The sequence below is a fragment of the Girardinichthys multiradiatus genome, chromosome 19 (genome assembly GCF_021462225.1).
Source record: "Girardinichthys multiradiatus isolate DD_20200921_A chromosome 19, DD_fGirMul_XY1, whole genome shotgun sequence".
Lineage (NCBI taxonomy): Eukaryota > Metazoa > Chordata > Actinopteri > Cyprinodontiformes > Goodeidae > Girardinichthys > Girardinichthys multiradiatus.
Window position 1 is genome coordinate 11,998,199 of NC_061811.1, and position 21,275 is coordinate 12,019,473.

Here is a 21,275-nt window from a genome sequence, read left to right on the forward strand (position 1 = left end):
ATCTGTGACGACACTTGAAAACCACTGTGCAATGAACACTGAACAAATACTTCAGGTTTTAGATATACAAAGCTGATAGAAACAAAGGAAGTGGTTCTACAATAATTTTTTCCGGGCGTATGAAAACATATGCAAGCCACACTTTTTATATTGTTATTTCAAAAATGATGGAAAACCATGTATCATTTTACTCACACAACTACGCACCACTTTGTGTTGGTCTGGTAAATGTTTGTGAATTAAAATAGATTTGAGATTGTTACATAACAAAATGGGAACACTTCTGCACACCACTGTAATCTTTACTCAAATGGTTGGACTCCTAAAACATGTGTAACTCTGGTTTTGTTGTTTATGTTATGTAAAATAACAAATCAACCACAATTTGAATCAAATATTAAATCTGATGAATAAATATTTACATTTAATAAATGATGCCAATCCTTTTCTAAATTAAGCATAATTATCTTTATAAACATTTATTAAATAATATATATTTATATTGAAGAGTAATAAAGGGATGTTATTGTATGGTTGTGGTGGAGAAAATTTCACTTTAACTTGAATGCCTTAAATGTCAGTTGTAAACTCAAAGATCCTACATAAGATTTGCTATAATACTAACTTCCGCCTTTGCCGCTTTTCTCCATGCGATATTGGTAGATGTGTAGCGTGAACAGCATGTGCGAGTTGCGCCTTTCATCCTCATCTGCATCTGGCCTGCTGATGCTGCGAGCCGCGAGGGCTGCGTCCAGGAAGAAGGCGGCTTTGTCAGCGGTCGGGGCACGAAGCTCGCTCTGGTTCTGGAGCTACAGGGTTGGAGAGCAGCGGCAGGGTAAGCAAAAGAGACCAAACAGAGCTTAGAAAGAAGGGGAAAATGGAAGCAGAGTAAAAGCATGGCAGCTAGTTAATTGGAACCCAGCATATATTAGAGTGTGTCTCCGGGGCAATTAAAAAAGCAGATATCCACACATAGGGAGTGGGATTAGGAGAGGTAATTTTGGAAAAGGTAGTGGTAGGATGCAAAAATAAAGTAGCGGGTAGAAGGGAATGAAGGTGGAAGAGATCATAAAGAAGCCCACGCGCGGTTGCCGAGAGGAAGACAAGCTTCACAGGACTACACATCCTTTGAAGTCAGAGTCCACAGTTGCCCCCAAAAACAACATCTGTCAGCAACACCTGTGAACACCTTCAAACATCCAGTTTTTACCATCCCCCAATATTATTTCTATTTTGCTACAGAGGGCTGATTCTAATTCATCCATAATAGATGCTGACAGGAGAGTCAGTATGAGAGAAGAACGCTATCAGTAGATGAGTTTGGTTTATATATTAAACATGGATTCAAGAAGCAGGATCAAGACATAACTGGGAAGTCATGGGAGATGTAGAAAAAAAGAGAAACTCACACACATGCTCTAACAATAAAGTTTAAACGTCTTTGGAGGAAAAGGGAGAAGTAGATCATAGACAAAAAGATCAATACCCAGATAATACTAGAACCCACAGAGAGAATGAAAGGATTAGTGAACAAAGAAAAATTGAAGAGCTGTAGCAATACTCACCTGAGTCCCACAGATAGGATCCTCTCTCAGATGGATTCCTGGGGACTGGCCCTCCTGCAGGCTGCCTGTTGACACCTCAGACAGCAGGTCCTTCAGCTCTTCTTCTTTCCCAAAGATTTCCACAGCAGACACACGGACCGAGAAACGAGTGCCCGTCTTCTCCTTACGCTCGTTGATGAGCTTGAAGAGCCAGGAAATAGCACAGGGCACAATGCCCAAGCTCTGAGTGGAGCTGTCTTTGCCAATCATGGTGTATGTCTTGCCTGGTGAGTTGAAAGAGAACGTTTATCCTCATATATACATTGCCTTCTTTTTATTTTGTCACACTACAATGACAAATGTTTTTGTTTTGTATTGGGATTTCTATTGATACACCAACACAAATTAGCACCTAATGGTGAAATTAAAGGAAAATGATAGATAATTTTTTCAAATATTGTTTGAAATAATAAAAATCTAACACCCTTTTCTGCTGCTATATGTTAAAGACTATCTACCAGCTTGGACTGAAGTTTTTTTCTGTACCTTCTTTGCACAATAGCCCCAACTCGATGAAAGAACATCTGTGAACAGGATTTTTTAAGTATTTTTACAGATTTTAAGCTAGATCTACATTGGGAGTTTGATGTGACTGGAAGGTGAACCTCCTTCCCTAGTCTCCAGTCTTTTACAACCTCTAACAGGTTTTCTTCCAGGATTGTAGGTAGCTTCATCCATCTTAACATCAATCACCATCTCTCACCAACTTGTCCCTGACAGAAGAAAGATCCAAAGGCAACTTATTGGACTGGAATTTTTTTGGATGATCAGAACAAATTGAACTCAAATGCACACTTAAACAATATATCAATTTCTTTAAACTTCCCAATTATGCACTGCTTTGTGTTGGTCCCATTCAATCCCACCACAATGAATTAGGGTTTGTGGCTGTAACCTTACAAAAGGTGGAAGTGTTTAAGGGGTATAGTTAGTATTTTTAGGCACTTTGTAGTGAAGCCAAAAAGATTACCCTGGCTATCTTGAATGGACTGGGGTTTCAAACCACATTGGAAATGTGCGAAGGTTAATGTGTTTTAACAATTATGTGGCGCAGCAGAGGTAACATAAAGTTAAAGTAAAATCAAATGCTAATCCAAGGATTTATTCCAGAAGCAGTCATTTTGTGGAGAATTATAGCTAACAGCAGCAAGAGAGAAGCACACTCTTCACTCTCGCATTGGCTGGACCAATTACTAAGATTTTAATTAGAAAGTGAGCCCCAATGCTTGCACACGGCACTTAAGCCCTCAGCCCCCACACCCCACCTCAAACCCATTCTTTCTTCCCTCCAATCTCCTCATTCCTCGACTCACCCCAGTGCACTGTTAAGCCAATTGTGGACATCAAGCAGAGCTAGCAATGAGTTTTTTCCGAGACTAACAAAGGCTCTTGTCTAATCTGTCGTCGGTGGAGGAGCTTACCGAGCTTGACTTGACCAAAGCAGAAGATGCAGCCGTCTGCACCGTTCACCACAGACTGGATGACCTCAGCTACTGTCCCTGAGCACACCTCAGCCTGTGAGAAATAGAGTTAAACAATTGCCTGTCAAAGTCAAACTAAAGTTCAGACAGATCTGAAACAATACAATAAGTAATTAAAATCAAAACAGGGCAAATATATTTTAGAGACATAAAACCTGTAAATGAACCACAACCAGCCTGTTTTTAAAAGTAGGTCATTTTTATAGCAATTTTTCTCAACAACAAAAAAGGTTTTGTGGCAACACCTCTTTTAAAACACAAAGTGAATGTCATATATGGATGATGACATCTCACCCAAATCTGTCAAGTCTCATTGTTGTACACAGAATGTTTTCCTGCTTAAGAAAAAAAAATATTTTTGCCTAGTATCATTTTTGTAGGAAACGTTATTGTCATCATCTCTCTAGCAAACACTTTTTTAAACAGTAGGGAGTACCAACTGTTGGTGCTATTTGCAAGCATATAATTTATCAGGTAATAAATAGCTTTATTTTGCACCGTTTTTACTTTTTACATGTCCTCTGTTAGTACGAAATGTCAGTGAATGTTCACAGATTGCTTGAACTTAATAACTGTTCTTTCCAAATAATTCTTCTGCATGATTACCAATGATAATTAGCTTCAGCAGTGATACAGTTCACCACTCAGGGTACATTTTTTTCCTCAGTGTGTGGGTCTAATGAAAGAGTTTTACCTGCAGCTACATTCTGATTGCACATCAATATTTTAACTTTCCATCTTGGTTGAGAGTAATGTACTTACATATGCCTGTGTACATCAGAGTAAAAATGAAGGTCAGAATTAAAACAGAAATCACAGCATCCATCTGAATGCTGCCAGAGGTTTAGTGTTTTTGACTTGGAGCTTTTTTGCAAACGATGATTTGCCACCATGGCAGATTGAGGCTCATAACAGAGTGCTTTTAAATGCCTCCATATGGTGCTGGTTTGTTAGGTCTCCAAGTTGCAGCTCTCCTGATCTCATCAACCACCATATAAGTCTTTATGAACCACACTAAGGTTGAGACTCAGCTAAAGCTACATTTTTGTTTGGTGGACATTTTGTTTGCATTGATTCTTGAGTCTGGCATTCTAAGCAAAACGTTTTCATCCTTCTGCAACATCCGGCAACCTTTTTCGCTCCCCAGTTCTTGTTTTTTTTCTTTCACATTTTGTTTTTACGCACTTTTGTTTTTTTACAGATTTCTTCATTTCAGTCACAAAAAGAAATATTACTCTCATTAGCTAAAAGCCTGATCAGGACTGAAAAAGACGAGTTGTGAAAATTACGATATATGCCATTTGAGGAATTTCCATCACTCAGGGGTGTGTTTCTGATGGTTGCAGTGCGTATTTCTGTTGCAGCATGGGCCCTTTGGGAGCAGTGGGCCCTTACATACATCACACAGCAAACAAGACCTGTAACAGCTGAACAGCTTCCTGTAACTCTTAGCCACCAGCAGAGTGGTCCCAGAGGCACAATCCACCAACTTGGCTTCAGCTCTGCAGCAGAAATATTTAGACTTTAGCTATCAGCACCATACTTAGAAAAATAATTGCTCCATGTAGTTGGTATAAGAGAAGATCCAGGGCTCTCTCTACTATGGAAATACAATGGTCACAATCTCTTTTGCTTGAGTTTATTGTGCCATTTGGAAATTAATAAAATGAAAAAGGTTTTATATAAATCTTAATGGTAAATTACAAATCCGTGCCAAGAGGAAAGCTGGTCTCCTTCTCTCTTACGATTTAGTAAATATAAAGCTGACCTTTGTCTGTGTCTCAGCGGGTGTTGTGTGGATAGATATAGAGATTGGATATAAACGGAGTGGATTCAAATCATTCCTCAGATGGCTTAAAAGCCCCAGCTGTTAGGCCCACGCCGGCAAGAATGCCCCCTGACCCAAGACAGGCATATTTCTCTAAGCCCCTGGTCACACCCTACGAACATAAAGATTGTCCCTTTGTCCTTGAGAGGCTAAATTCCCATCCAACACCTTAAATAAAACACACACACAGACACACGTAACACTCCTACAGCTCCTTACTTGTGAGGCATCCTGAGTAAAAACAGCATCGAAGGCAAATATCTTTGGGACGGCCACAGTAGCGGATCTCCTGTGGCCTGAGCTGGAGTGTGGGCTGGACGCAGGGTTGTAGAGGGTCAGCTGTTTTTTCCTGCTGTCAACTTTCAGGAAGGACTGAGACTCGGAAGAGTCTGCAGCTTCCAGGGATGGACAGATTCGCATCATCACTTTCACCTGGAAGGATAAGGAAAAACAGGGAGTAAATAAGGTGGATTAGAAAGTGGAAAAGTACGGAATGCATAAAAGTCAGCAGATGTCTTTCTCTTGTTGAAGGAGAAAGAAAACAGACTTAGTCTAATAACCTTTATTTCTCTAAAAAAGAAGAAAAAATGAACAGTCGGCATTCTGAATGTATTGTAAGGGTGCCGCTGTTGTTTTTATCAATCTATCAACTAATTTTTTATTAATGAATTACTCTGAGCAATTAATTTCCTTCCAAGGCGAAATCAAAGGGGTGACAGGAAGAATAAAAATAAACATTTAGTGGCTTCAATTCTGTCATAACCAGTGGTGCTTTTTATGCATTAATGGTGCCCTGAGGCCTGCCCCTCTGTCTGAAGTGCTTCCAGACCTCAGAGCACTTAAACCTTGAAACTTTTAACTCTTTGAACACTGAATTAAAAGCTTTATATTTTTATCTATGTTTGTTTTAAAACTGTAGCTCAGTGCACACACACACATACACACAAAAATACCACTGTTGTTGTTTTCATAAGCAGTTTGGAGGAAAACAGTAAATGTAGTAAAAAAGTGATTGAAAATATATATGTTAATGGAAAGCTATAGTTGCAGCAGTCCTACTGCTTTGTATTTTGCATCATGAGTCCTTCAACATCATGTATTTCAGAGCTGAACTACATATCCAGTTACCATGGAAACTTTCAGTCTTGCATTGACTGGGAAACTCAATGGGTCAACACATTGCTTAATGGTGTTAGTAAAAGGCAGCAGGGTTAGTATTGAAAGTCATAGCAGAAAACGGTGGAAATTGATGTGCATGAAACATCCTGCTGTGGGGTTATCCGAATCCAGATTGTTTTTCTGGACCACAGGCAGTTCAACAGCATGGAAGAGAACCAGCATATACCCCCTACCCTCCAATATTTCCTCTATTATTCCACCTACTCACTCTCCTCTATCTGGTGCCCTTCCCCTCAGTTGCACGGAAAAAACCAGTTCACCGTTAAGAAGCCTGAAACCCACCCAGCTGCATATTGCGGCTTCGCATTCATCAAGTGAGCTTTACGGTCTTAACACATTCCACAGGTCAGCGTATGGTTCATCATCCCCGCGTGGAAAACTGAAAACAATGACAGCCCATGCAGTAAAGCGTTGACTGAGCACAGCTTTGGCGAGACAGCTCATGTCACAGTAGTGGAGCCAATCTGATGTTTGTGCACAGTTCAACCTCCTCCAGACAATAGCAGATTCATTTTACAATTTCCTGCCATAGAGAAGCACCGTGTGTGGTTTGTGTGGCTGTGTTTAAGCATGTAAGGCTATACATGTAAGGCATGTAAGGCTATACAACACATCATTCTTTAGAAATCCTGACAACTTCATATTGTTTTACAATCTAATGGTCAGATATTTCTCTGTTGTATTTTTTAAAAGGCATTGTTAAAACATATATGTGACTGACAGGTGACAGAGGCAGCTCTGGGGATATGTCCTTTTCTCTTTTAGAGTACTTAGTGTTAATTCAAGTATTACATTACCTGAGTGCTCTATATGCTGCAGTTTATGTGAGATGTACATCAGTCCTAAGTCACTTAAAAGTGACTCAGCCTGGGGACTCTCCAAACTCCTCATGCCTACATAAAAAGTTATCTTTCTCAAGGACTTATGTATAAATGTTCTTACAATGTCAGATACTAGACTGCAAGGTGTTGTTACTGGAGGAATTTACAGAGCTTTGCTAGTATTCACAGCATTTGCTCAATTAGAACGACAGGGTATTTATTTGGATCTTATGTGATAAACACAAAGTAGTGTATGATTGTTATGTGGCAGTAAAATTTCACATGGTTGTCTAAATTGTTTACATGCATACATGCATATCAGACTGTGCCTTAATGGGACAAGTAGTCGTCTTGTAATACGAATGTTCTGGGTTTGATTCTGTTTCTACAGGGCAAGGCACTTCCCCAGGTTCCAACCGATCCACGAATCGGTGTATGAATTTGAGAGTGAGATTGGGTGAAAGTGGCTACTGTGTAAATCGTTTCTAGTGGTTGGTATGACTAGAAATGCATTATACAAATTCAGTCCATTTACCATTTATATGCATTTAGTTCCCCTTGAGTACATTTGCTGCAATTACAACTTTAGAAAGTAATTTTTATGCCCATTAGGAAAATAGCTCGAGCTCAGTCAGATTTGGACAGAGAGCATCTGTAAAAACCAGTTCACTAGTGTTGACAGATTCCCATTGGATTTAGGTTTGAACTTTGACTGGGCGACTGTAGCACATAACTATTGTTTGATCAAAACCATTCCATTGCAGCTCTGGTATGTTTAGAGTTGTCCTACTGGAAGGTGAACCTCCACCCCAGTCTAAAGTCTTTTGCAGCCTCTAATGTAGTCAGCCCCATCTATGTTACTATCAGCTCCAATCAGCTTTCATGTTCCTGCTAAAGAAAAGCCTCCCCATAGCATAATACTGCCACTAGTATTACAGTATTTCCTACACAGTATTTCCTCATAGGGATGGTGTGTTCAGGGTGATGTTCAGTGTTGGTTTTTCAACAAACATTGCGTTTTGCTTGTAGTCCTAAAAGTTTTGGTCTTATTTAACCAGTTTACTTTTATGTTAGCTATGTCTCCAACACATCTATTTGTCAACTTTGCATTCTTTCGAAAATAGCTTTCTTCCTGCCACTCTGGCAGTGTAACTAAGTTTGGGCTGCACAATTAATTATTGTCCTGTCAAAATATTCTACCACCTGATCTGTGAATCTCTGCATCTCCTCCAGAGTTACCATGGGCTTATTGGCTGGTTCTGTAATTGATGCCCTCATTGTCTGGCAAGCTGAGATGGATGACCATGTCTTGACAGGTCTGCAGTTGTGCCACCCTCTTTCCATTTCCATTGCTCCATGAAATGCTTAAAGCTTTAGATGCTGATTTATAATCCAACCCTGATTTAAATTTCTCCACAATTTATTTCTGACCTGTCTGCACACGAATAGACTCTGTTAAGTAATTCTGAGCGCAATGGGTTGGCTGATATCTCATTTTATTTAGGAATATGAGAATAAAGGGGGCTGACAAAAATGCACACCACATTTTCAACTTTAGTTTAACTAAAAATGTTAAAATCCATGCATTGTTGCGTGTTAATTTGGAAAATGTTCAATGGGTACGAAGACTTTTGCAAAGCCATTTATCTTGAATTCTAAATGCCTACTTCAAACTGAATGCTTTGTTACGGATATAGTCATACAATGAATAAATGACGTGCTTTGGCATTTAAACTGAGTTTTTCGTATGACTACTGAGGTCAAAAAAAAGCTTATGTCTCAGCTTTATTTATGTTGGTAATGATCAGATATTGAAGACTGCAGTATTTTAACACACTGCTAGTCTTTGTTTCCCTGCACCTTGATCTCTCTCTGAAATCCATTAGTGTTGCTTTGGCACAACCCCATATAGAAATGTCTGCAGGTAAGAAGCAGAGAAGTGGAAGTGACCTACATATGCCTGATGGAAACTAGCCATTCACTCAAGTGTCAGTGTTGTACTGATATAAACCAGATGCAGGCAAAGTCAAGCTAGAGTGGGCAAGTGAAAAAGTTATTTAAACAGTCTTTATAGATGGCAATGAAGAAACAGAGACAGTGCCTTGGTGTATTTGCTCACTAATAAGATAGAGCTGTAACTCTGATAGGCCTGGATAGATCATAAAATCTCATAAAAAGTCAACTGTCCCTTTAGCAGAACAGATGTACACCACTGATCATGTTTGGGCTTGAAGAGGATTGTTAATAACACATTTTTTTTATGAAGTCCGCATGTTGAAAGGAGCTTTACAACATGTGGCAAAATTTCAACCGTCTGGATACCTGGCAGCAGAGGCAAGGGTTTCCTTTCCAGGTGGGATCTAATCTTGTTCAGGGGACTTCTGCTTTATAAATACAGGACGCCAGCTCAGACAAACAATACTCAATAAACCTCAAAGGAAGAGCGACTTGTTTGCACAGCTTTGTTTAATGACTGTCCTATAGCTGCCAGACTGACTTTCATCACCGCATGTAGAATGGATTCAGGAATCCTGCAGTTGTTATGACCACAGATATGTGAATTATGGCTTTTACCGGCTTTTGGTGCTGAGAGAGGAATGCTGGTCCCACAAACTGAGTGAATTCATGGCATTCCAGCAGGCTTATCTGACTGAATCTGCATGGACTGGACCAGACGGCACGCTGCCTGTACACCAGTCTGTCGCCATTGTGCATTTCACCCCTTCAAACAGGGATCTCTCTGTTTATCTGTATATCTGTGCATGTGTGTGCGTGATGTTGATAAAGGCAGGGAGACATCAGAGTGCATTATGAGTAGAAAAATGTGTTTCTGTGTGCATGCTCTCACCTTTCCCATCCCTGGGTTCTCTTTCACTTTGGACACGGCTCGGAGGAGACATGGTGGGGTAGGGGGTGGAGAGACCTGCAGGATGCCACTGAAATTGGTTGGGTAGATGGAGGGCTCCTGTGGGTGGAGCAGGGAGGGTTGGTGTTTCTTCCGCTTGGAGGAGAGGTTCAGCTTCTGAGCTGCCCTAAAAGAGAGAAAAATAGGAAATGAAGATATGCTTAAATCCAGCAAGCCAAAAAGGTCATACTTAAACCTTTGTTTCTGTGTGGTGCCATGCCAAGTACTTAAAATATAACACCTACATAAAGGTGAACAGTTTCCTTTTTAGTTTGCCAACATACACAAAGCCACTAAAATAGCCATTCTAAGCAACCGCTCCCTTCCTTTCACAACTTAAGAAACACTTATCTCCTTCTCCTAGCTCGTACTCCTACACCATATGGAATCAGCATTAAAGGTTAGCTGGAATTTATTGTTTAAACTATACCAATACAATATAAATAATCAGCAGTTAACTGTCTGCCATAGCTCGAAGACAAAGTAAACATAACCACTTATCTTAATCAGAAACAACTGAGCTGCGATGGACATGCCAGGTGAGCTCTATCAAAAGACAACCATATGGGCCGCCTTCTGACTAAACATGTTCATTTATCATTAAAGTCAAAGCCGAAGCCTAAGTTTTCCTTTGAAAGCTTTAATTATGCTAAAGAAGCTGACCTTTACAAGAAATCATACAATACAGAAAGAATTAGAGATTCCCCAGGAAATCGGTTAATGACGCTCAATTGGCCTTGATCTGTGATAGACTGCTTGGGTCCAAAACTAATGCCATCTTCTTCCGATTAGGGAAAGTCCCACTCATCAGATCTACCAGGCTGAACTGACAATACTCCACTGTTTAGTGCAGGACTGGTTACTGCAGGAAGAAAACTCCAAGTTTGCTATTTTCATTATCTTTGAGGTGTTTAGAAATAAAGTCAGATGAAGTTTCTAGGAGCTTCTAGAGAGGAGCGTGTTTTTAGTGAGTTAGATTCACGTTTCATTTAGGCTACCACAATAGGTAGTTAAACATAAGCAGATAAGAGTAAACTCGACCTATTACAACAAAGTCACTCCATTTTATCCTTTTAAAGAGTCAAGTGTTGTCCTTCATAGAACATGCTGGATTAGGAAATGTGGACAGTGTTTTTGATATCTCACAGTTAAGATAGGGGCCTAATCACTCTACAGATATTATATGTAAGTAGTTTGTGCCATTGATTTTGCTAATCCACTGACCACAGCATGCTAAAGGCTAATTAAGATGCTAAAGATAGTTTACAATGTTGTCTGAGTCATTTTGTCTTTGTTTTGTATTAATTGGTATGTCCTGTTTTACTGCAGAGCTGTGTAACAGCAACAGCTCTCACACACACAGTGTGATGTTGCCTCCGGCCCTAAAAAGTTATTATTGATTGATTGTAACAGAGAAGCTTCTTGAATTTTCTCTACTTGAGCTATAATATGTCTTGAGGGTGGTAAACATATGATGCTGTAATTCTTTTTTGTGAGCTTTTATTTAAAGATCCTTCTATTCCACAGTATATAGTTGTTAAAGAAAAAACAGAATTAGCTAAAGTTGATAACAGGAGGTCAGAGCTTTACAAAATTGGTGTTCTGAAAATGGCCACAACACCTCTGATTGGTGTACCTCTGGTAGGTAAACAATATACTTAAATGGACACTGTTTAAATCTGCTGTTGGCTCCAGCCACAGCCTATTGTTTTTAATAGACTTGTGCAGTTTCACAGTATTTTCACCAAAGCCTACCATCTTCCTGGCCCTTTTCACTGTTCTCAGCACTAAACACTTGGTAAAAGGTGATCAAATAATTTTCTGCCCTGCAGCTTATAGAAAAGAACTTATTTAGAACAGATTTGTAGCATTGCCCCTCATCAACTAAAGCTCATCTGCCAACAATTCAATGTTGGCATATAAAGTATGCCTCCCAAGGAAATTCAATGAACTCAAACGGTCTGGCAGACAGATTTTAGAGAAAGTCTTGGAGGACAAAGAGGTGATTGTTTAACCTGAAGGAACAAGTAGTTCAATCTCAATTATATTTTCTTTTTCCTGTTGATTAAATGCATCCAAGCAAGGAATTCTTACCATTTTGGGTCTATAAATGCAACAAACAACAGCTTGTACTTTAATGTTCCTGTTTGAATTTAATAAAAATCAGATAAAGCTTAAGGACTAAGCTTAGGCTGGTTATCGGTGTCAAGGTACACTGTGGTTTAAAAAAAGTAAAATTTTCAAAACCACAAAAGTTTCCATCACATCGTTCCTACATTGTTAAAGTCATTTCACTGAGACACTACATTAAGTGTAAAGTTTTTTTCAAATGTATGGAGCACATGGTAATGCAGTGTTTTCTCTCCTCCACCTATTGCTGCACACAGCCCATCAGAAAGAAAGATATTAGCTTCACCTTTAACTTGCTTACAAAAAAGACAAAATTGTCTGCTTGGAAATATTTCTGGTCACAAGAAAGAAGGAGCATTGTGATTTGGAAACTAACCCATCACACTTTTCTTGAGCCAGACCTAATAACCAGCAAATATAATCTGAGCTAATCTAGCTAATAGCATCTTTTTAGACTAAATTTACTGCCTATTTATTTTAACTTTTTGCTGTACTCAAAATCAAAAAATCAAAATAGCACATCATACGCACATACCATTATAACATCAAAAATCTATTTTATGTTATTTTAGCATCTTATAATTCCTCTATTTTCTGTAGGATTCAAATCTTTCTTCTTTAAAAAAAACTTGCAGAACATTTTGTTTTCCCATTTATCAGTTGTAGTCATTAGCAGGTCAGATGGCAGGTGGTATACTTAGAAATAAAGAGAAAGGTAGAGATCAAAATGGAACAAAACCATGTGTCTCCAGGTCAGCAGGAGTTCCTCAGCATCCATTCTCAGTCCATTAGTCCCCTTCTGGTTGCCTCTGGACAGGACTGGGTGGTCTGCTGCCAAAAACCTCACCATGTTCCCATTCCTATCTGCCTGTAGTGACAATCTAACCCCCCCCCCTAATCTCAACCACTCCCCTCTTTACTGTAACACCCCCTACAGCGACAGCCCAAGAGCACAATCATGGGACACACTGCTGGCTGATGGAATAATTATTGCATCCAAGAAGGCTTACAGGAGAAGCATCTCCCTGGGGAACTGCCGGTGTGCGATAGCATGCGAGACAGATAATGTGATGGGGAAAAAAGAATAAAAACTAGATGGAACAGATAGATGTGAGCCAGAGAAAAAGGAAGGCGAAACTACACCAGAGTCCACGTGGGTACATGCTGCAGCGTGAGCGTGTATACATTTGGGAGGTTTCTGCAACACATTCATTCAAGAGAAGCTATCCTCTTCCCGTCTGTCTCTCTCACCTCATTCTGTCATTTCCCTTCCAGCCACAGCATAAATCAAATGTCAGCCTAAGACACTGCACAGGAAAAATTTGAGTTGTAACTGTCCAGACCACAGAGTGGTTCCATCCCAAAGCAGAGATGGTAACCTTGAAGTTTAATTGATGCTGCACAATGACAGCCTTTGCGCAGGTGTGCTCTTGAATGAAAGCAGTCAGATTCACGTCCATATTTTCAGATCAGTTAGCCACTTCTTTCTCTCCCTGCTTCTCTCTTCTTCCTATAATTGCCTCTCTATGCCTCACCCAACTGTGAACAGGAAAACGGTGGTGAGAAGAGGCTCAGATTTCATCAGCCCATAACAGCTTGTCCACCTGTTCACTCTCAATCTACACGCAAGTAAAGCTTTTTCCTCATACAACTTGCTCCAACTTCTCAAAGCAGAGTTTCACACTAAGTAAACCAATGTCTAAGATCTTTCAAGTGTATATTTATTTACATTTGCTTTAGCATGCACCAGTGAGAATGTGCTGCAGTCATGTACTTACAGCTCTTTCCAGTCCATTATCTAGTCAAAAATCAGACAACTGATAAAGATCAACTTTGAGGTCCGTGTCTGTGCTGTCACTGTTCTCCATTATTTGCACATTTGCTACACCAGTGCAGTCGCCAAGAACACGGCGAGGAAGAGGGGGTTGCTCACTAGTCAGGGCACAGGGCTCCTTCCTGCTTTGATCGCAATCATTGAGGTTCCGCTTGATTTCACAGAGGTTTGTACAACGCCAAGGGGGTGGAGGGAAGACCATTGGGGTGAGGTGTAGGCGTCATAGTAACTAAATGGAACAAGTGGCAGGTGGGGCAGAGATGAGATGGGTAGGAGGGACGACCACTCTGCAGGAAAAAGTAGGATAGGTGCAACGGCGGATGAGGTGGGTGAAATCCAGAGAGTTTTCAAAGAGGAAGCAAGAGATGAAGCACCCTTTTTTAAAACATCTCCAACTACCTCCACAGGAAAAGTTCTGCGTCAGTTCACAGGCTTAAAAAACAGCTTGCAACCGTTCAGTTCTCCTCTCCGTTTCTTCATCCAAGTCTTCTCTCAGGCCACATGCTACACAGATTTCTGTCATGTAGTTAATCCTACACGCTCTGTCTGCTGTGAGCGGCTGTACATCTCAACGGTCTTTCCCACAAGCAAAAGGGTTGGAAGGGATTCTCCACCCCTGGCTTGGCTTTGTGAGAAGAAGGGAAATTCCTGCTTCTGTTCCACCTCTTGGTCCTTCTCCTGCTATCGGAGAAATTCTGGCAGCTGTCCTGCCGCGTCTCTCTTTCCCTCCCTCTCTCTCTATCTCACATACACACATACAATCCCTCCTCCTTCCTCTCCCTTTTTTCCCTCAGCCCAGCCCCTTCTCCCTCCGACTGCCAGATGAGGTGTCAGCGCTCGATTGCTGGGTGCTTGCGGCGCGATTTGCCAGTACTCTCTTTCTCCCTATACCCACACATATACAGACATAGATGCATGCACGCACGCACGCACACACACACACACACACACACACACACACACACACACATGCATGCACCTCAAAACACGTCACATGAATACTTAATGCATACAGGAGCCCTCTCTTCTTTTAGGGTCCCACACTTCAAACAGATTTGGTTAGTATGCCTACAGTGCATGCATGCACGAACCCGGGTGTGCACATGTGCTTATTTTTTTTAGCACTTTTGTGTTTCGCTGTCATTATTGAAGGATGTAATTAGCCAGAAGAGAGTGAGCCTTATTAATCAAAAGTAGAGACACACAGATAAGCGAGAATATACTTAAGAGAGATGGATTGCTTGAATGAGTGATGCTCAGACTCAATTGGTAAGCTCTGAGAAGGTAAGAATAAATGTCAAGCAGAGGAATAGGAAGAAGATGAGAAACAATGAGTAAATGGCATGCAAGAAAAGCAGATTTATGCTGGCCGATGAGAAGGGGTGCAGACAGTCAATGGTCAAGGGTAAAAAGGGGACTGAAAGCATGCGAGTGGGCAAGCGTCAGTGTTAGAGTACCCTGTATTCCCTGGGCAGCCAATTTACCAGTAAGCCCTCTCAACCCCCCAACCCCCCGAACTACAGCCGGTGTTGTTTGAAAGGCTGCCGCGTTGGCTGCAGAGAGCCCACTACAACACATCGGCAAACAGAGTGGGTGTGAGACTTGCCAGATGAAAGTACATTCAGCACAAAGCTCTCTCTGACTCTCCTCTTCTGACACAGTGCCCCTAATATGAACTCCACAGGATTAAACATTAAAGGAAAAAAAATTAAACTAGAACTGCGTACAAATGTAAGGGGTCCTTATTAAATAATATAGCTGTTTGATATCATGTAACCTTTACAGTGTTCTCTGCAACAACATGCTTACCACTGCTGTTCTGCAGAATGTCTTAAATACACGGCAAAGGAGTTCTTGTTCAAAAAGTGCAAGGTTTTCTGCATACTTTAAAGACACTACATCAGCTGATGTTAAAGCTGCTCAATTATATATATAAAAAAAACATGATTAATTGTCATGATTTTACATTTGAGTTTGGAAAAACACTGTTTATTGCACTTAAAGAACTATTATTTTAGTTTTTATTTATATTTTTCTGAATTCCATGTTTTACCATTTTTCTCACCTGAAACAAATCTAACGACATGGCTTATACTCTTCAGTTAATTTTGCTTGTTAACACAAACAGCAACTCAGCTAATCATATAGCAACTCAATGCATTTGGCATCTATATTTTGTGAAAGATGAATTGCTGAAGTTCAAACGGAGGATCCGAATGAAAAGGAAAGGGAATTTAAGTGACTTTGAATGAAGGATGGTTATTTGTGCCAGATAAGCTGCTCTGAGTATTTCAGAAACTGCTGATCTACTGGGATTTTCAGGCACCACGCAACCATCTTTTGAGTTTGCAAAGAATGGGCCAAAAGAGAGAAATATCCAGTATCATTTATGAGATTGAAATTGACTTCTTGATGACCAAGGAAAATGGTTAATAGCTCAAAGAAACACTCATTATAAGAAAGGTATGCAGAATATCATTGGGTAGGTGGTGTAATGGTGTGGGCCTTATACTCTTGACAAACCTTGGGACATTTACTACCAACTGTATAAATATTTAAACACCACAGCCTACCTAAGTATTGTTGTTGACCATGTCCAGAGGTTATTGACCACAGTGTGCCTATATTCTGATGGATACGTCTAGCCAGACAATGTACCATGTCACAAAACCCAAATGATCTAAAACTGGTTTCTTGAAGATCACAATATGTTCACTGTTACTAGATCTCAATCCAGCAGAGCACCAGATGACTGTGTAGCATTTCAAGAATTCAACTGTAAAAGATCTCATATTTAATACATTTCAATAAAACAAATCATATTGTTCCAGCAATTACAATGACAATGCATTTAAAAACATAATTTGTTTTTTACTTTTCAGTAAATTTGTCATTTCATATACTTTTATTTAATAAAATAAGGTTTCAGGGGATTTCAGAAAGCTGCAACAAAACTTTAACAATAACTAACCTAACGTGTAGCTTTATCATCATTTATCAGGTCTCTTCCACACATCACACAAACTGAAACGTTTGTCAAGTATGTTACATATTTGTTGGGTCACATTCAAACAAGGGTGCTGTCACATGATTTCCTAGCTTGCCATATATGTATGCATCTATGCATGTAGGTCTAAATGTGAGGAAATGAATCAGATTTTGTGGACCATCAAGCACTGTCATGTCAATGAAGAATATGCGTTGCTTTGGATGTGTTCCCAGTTGGAACACAGTGTGTGTATTGTGATAAAGGGTGTGAAATTCATATTGTTGAATGTTGTTGCTTTGTTACCTTCGCCATGACGTGACCTTCTCATATTTATTTTTCCCATAACTGATGGTCTGGAAATGGAATTTAAAAGCTCTATGAGTGTCCCAAAATGGTCAGATAATTATAATTAAATCATAAATTATTATTTTTCAACTGGGTCATGCCTTCAGTTTCACTTTCAGCTTCAGCAGTCCTAAGGTGAATAAATCTTCCTCTGCACAGTGCATAGTGTTCCCTAAGAATTAGTGACCTTCTTAATGGGTCATTTCTACAGTATTCCAGTAGACATTATGTAAATTCTGTAGCAGTGTTTGTTTGTATATATAAACATCTGTGGCAACCTAGCTTAGAAGGTGGCTTAGTGGTTGTTTGGAAATTTGATTAACTGTGCAGCCCACGTTGGTATTGGTCACTCTGACAGAGCTGCCTAATTAGTCTCATGCCCACTGCCACCCCCCTTAGTGTGCTCTCACATGTTATACATCACAACAGCATTAAAAGAAGGAACAGTCACAGCCAGAACTGTCCTGATAGCCTTTTAGCTCAATCACTGTCTCCTTATGAACAGACCTCGGGGACACATAATGACTGCAATATATAAATGAGCCAGAGCAAGACAGATGTAGAATTAGTCACCTTTTTAAAAGAATAGGTCTACTGGTGCCTTTTGTTCGAGAAAGGAAAAGCAGATTTTGTCCTCACCTATAGAGGGAGGAAGGAGGAGGAGTGGGAGGTCAATGACTGCAGAGTAAAAAGCGTAGAGGGGCTGTGTTCGCCTCCAGCTTTAAAGGCTTCATGTTGGCTTGCTGTCAATAATCACACCATCCTTTTTCTTTAAGCTTTGTCAAACTGGCTGGAGAAATTTCCCAGTCCCAGAGAATCATTTGCTGGCACACCCATCAGCTTCATTGTGCAAATTTATCTCTGTTCCCTTGGCCAGCTATACAGCTTCTTAGGTAGGTTCTTTCTATAGCTAATTAACATGTTGGAGGCATTTGCCTATTTTTGACATTTTGTTTCTGTGATTCCCAGCTTTTATTCTCTCTCCACACACACGATAAGGCTGCTGTGGCTATTCAAGCAGGGATCAGATCTCTGGATATGATATCATACTGTTTCATCCTCAACTGCCCCTCCCGCTCCACAATCCGCAAGTCTCCCACTGTTGCTGATTAGCAGTCCTGCATTGCTGTTCATGAATGGAGATACATGAATGATGACCACAGCACAAAGAGTCAGGCACATTTGTTCTCTGAAACACAAAACATGTATCCTGGACTCAGTAGTACTGGCATTTGTAAGATCTCTTTTGTTGAAAACCCAGCACATCACAAAGCGTTGCTCCATGCCAAGCCCAAAATGCCATATCAGCAGTTGGTCATGACTGATTGAGCTGGATTTGTGTTGCTTTATCAGGTGGGGTGCTATGTTTTTGAGTGGAAAGATAATCATTACCAAACCTCCCAAGAGCTAAAATCGGTGCACACTGTCTTGTTGATGGGCTGCCCTCAACGCGATCAAACAGCTCTCTGCCCCAGGGGCGACAACATTAATCGTAACTGTGAGTGAAACACAAACTACAGTTAAAGCTAGACACCGCTGCACGGTTTTATGCTTTACCAAATTTGGAGAGGATTAAGGCAAATCTGGAAAACTGCATTGCACTTGTTGGCCATGATCCACATCACCCCACCACTCCTTCCCCTACAGCCTGATCCAGCTATCACTGAGTCTTAGCTGCCATGACATCAGCCTGTGAGCACAGAAATTCAGACAAGACGAGATGATGTCATACTCTTAACAGCTAGCCCTGGCAGAATAAAAAGCCCATCTAGAGAGGATTTACTTGTAAGACCAGGATGCCAGTTGTTCTACTTGAGATAAACAGTTTTCCATCCATAATAGTTGCTTTTCACTGGGATGGAGAAATCTGCTAGTTAGATGGCAATTTACATATAAATAAAGTGCTGGAAAGAGCTTTAATACTCAAGATTTGCATCAATGGCATTTTATTTTGGGCTTTTGATAATTAATTTGGGCCATTCTTTTTCCTGGGTGGTCTAATTATACAGCATCAATCTTTTGTGAAAAATGAAAATAGTCAGAAGTTATTGTAGAATTCCTCAAAATTACACATAAATATAAACATACACCTTCTTAGGGTCAGGTTAAATCTCAATGGGAACCTTAGGTTAAAAGAAGAATTGCAAAGGTTGCAAAGAAAGCACATATTTTGTGTATCCATCAATAAGGGGTTTTCATAATTCTGGCTGGAGGTTTGACCACTCTTCCTATCAGAAACCTGCTTATTTAAATTGATTAGTTTTCGAATTTGGAAGAAGTCCTACTTCATTAGGCCATATACTTTGTGAGATGCAACAGCACCACAGGGAATGAACACAGTTACCTGGGATCTATTTTTGATGACAGACTGACCTTTGAAGTCCATGTGGACTCACTCTGTAAGAAGGCTCATCAGCGAATATATTTTTATTGGAAGCTTCGTGGTTTAACAGCGCTTTCATACCAAACCTTTGGAATCCTTTGTACCATGTCAAAGTCTAGTTTCCGGAGCAGATCACGTCAGTGTAAACCCATCCCAGACTCTGAAACGGACCAGAGAACTATACCCTGGCACGATTACAACTGCTGGTCTCAGCATGGTTTATCCGGACACTGCAAGCCGATTTGCTTGCAGTGTGAAGAAATGAAGGGTCAGCGTACCAAAAGCAGGAAGAGAGGATGTAACTTAAGAGCGGCACATTTGAGTAGAAAAAATGTAGAGGTACAATACAGTAGGAGCGCAAATTCCAAGACGAAAGAGTTTGAAAATGTCTCATGAGGCAATGTGGAGTTGTAATGAGGTGCAGGCACACAACTACATTCAAACACCAAAGTAGCAACAGAAACCCCAATGAGAGGGACTTTCTTCTTTGTCCTTTTTTCTTCTAGATCAACGCAGTACTGGCCCCAAAACAATATGTTGCAACTAAATTACTTTGTTTGGTCTGGCCTAAAAAATCTGGGCCAACAGAATTTTCTCACTTTTACCGATCCCTGAACCAGACTAGCAGTGTAAATGAGCTCTTAATGTGAAATCTATTTTCATGCAAATGTTTTATTCTTATGCAAATGTTTTATTCTTTTATCATTATTATTATTGACCCTGTATTAACTTTAACTTCCATCCGAGCACAGATATTTGCTGCCAAAATGTAGGACTAACCGACTGAAAATCGAATTTGTTCCTGCAGCTCTTACAGTTTTAGGGAATGGTGGTAACGTTTCATTTTTGTTTTTTGTTTTTCAACTGTTGCTGTGAAATCAACTGTCCTTAGGGGATAATAACGACTTTTGAAATTGAATCAGACTCTTATCATGATGCTGCCACCACCATGCTTGACATCTGGTACAATGTTCCTAGGTTAGAAATTCTAACTTTATTTTGTCTTTCTTGTCACTGGGGCCAAAACAGCTCAATCTTTGTCTCATCTCACAACAAAACCTCTAAAAGACATTTGGCTTGTTGGCATTTGTCAATTAATCATACTAAAAGTGTCCGTTTTGGAACAGGCAGCCTCGCACTTCATGTTAAAGTGTTAATGTTAAACTGACATCACTGTGGACAGTGACACTGGTGTTCCAGCATCTTATGATAAGCTTCAGCCTTTATAGTCCCTGAGTTTTTCTTGAACATCCTAAACAATTTTCTTTCAGAGGGTGATTTTGTTTGAGTTTGAGTCAAATAAGATGATTCAGGTTTCCAAACTGTCACTGATCCTAAACAAGATTTAAAACTGGTATTATAGGCAATCAGAAGGCTAACCACTAACCTCCACCCTATTGAAAATGTATAGTTTATGCTTAAAAGCAAGATCTGTGTCAAGAAACCAATAAATACCAGTGCCAATCATGGTAGAAGCTACACAAAAACAGTGGTTTCTCTGCCACTAGCTAAAGGACATTTTACCAAATATTAGAGGGGTGTATATATTTGAGTCTGTATGTATAATGTTAAATCTGGCTGGATTAGAGAAAATCTACAATAAATTAGGTCTTGTTTATCAAATTAATGTTTGTAAAACGTATTTATATTTTCTTTGTTGTAGATCACCTTAAAATAGGGTAATGTGAGTGCATCATTAGAAATTAAAAGGCATTAATGTAACATTCATGCAGATAAGTGTATGTGAAACTTTGACTGGAACTGTATATAGTGACG

At 40.0% G+C, this 21,275-nt stretch overlaps 1 protein-coding gene across 1 annotated transcript in view; it reads right to left on the reverse strand.

The window, feature by feature from the left end:
• The window catches only part of kif26ab (kinesin family member 26Ab), a 99,902-nt gene that overhangs the window by 11,182 nt on the left and 67,445 nt on the right, over positions 1 to 21,275 (reverse strand). The window contains exons 5-9 of the mRNA XM_047345374.1: positions 9,762 to 9,945; positions 5,133 to 5,345; positions 3,026 to 3,119; positions 1,566 to 1,828; positions 626 to 809 (exon numbers count right to left, since the gene is read on the reverse strand). Of these exons, the coding sequence (XP_047201330.1) occupies positions 626 to 809; positions 1,566 to 1,828; positions 3,026 to 3,119; positions 5,133 to 5,345; positions 9,762 to 9,945 (938 nt within the window). The remainder of the gene's footprint in view (positions 1 to 625; positions 810 to 1,565; positions 1,829 to 3,025; positions 3,120 to 5,132; positions 5,346 to 9,761; positions 9,946 to 21,275) is intronic.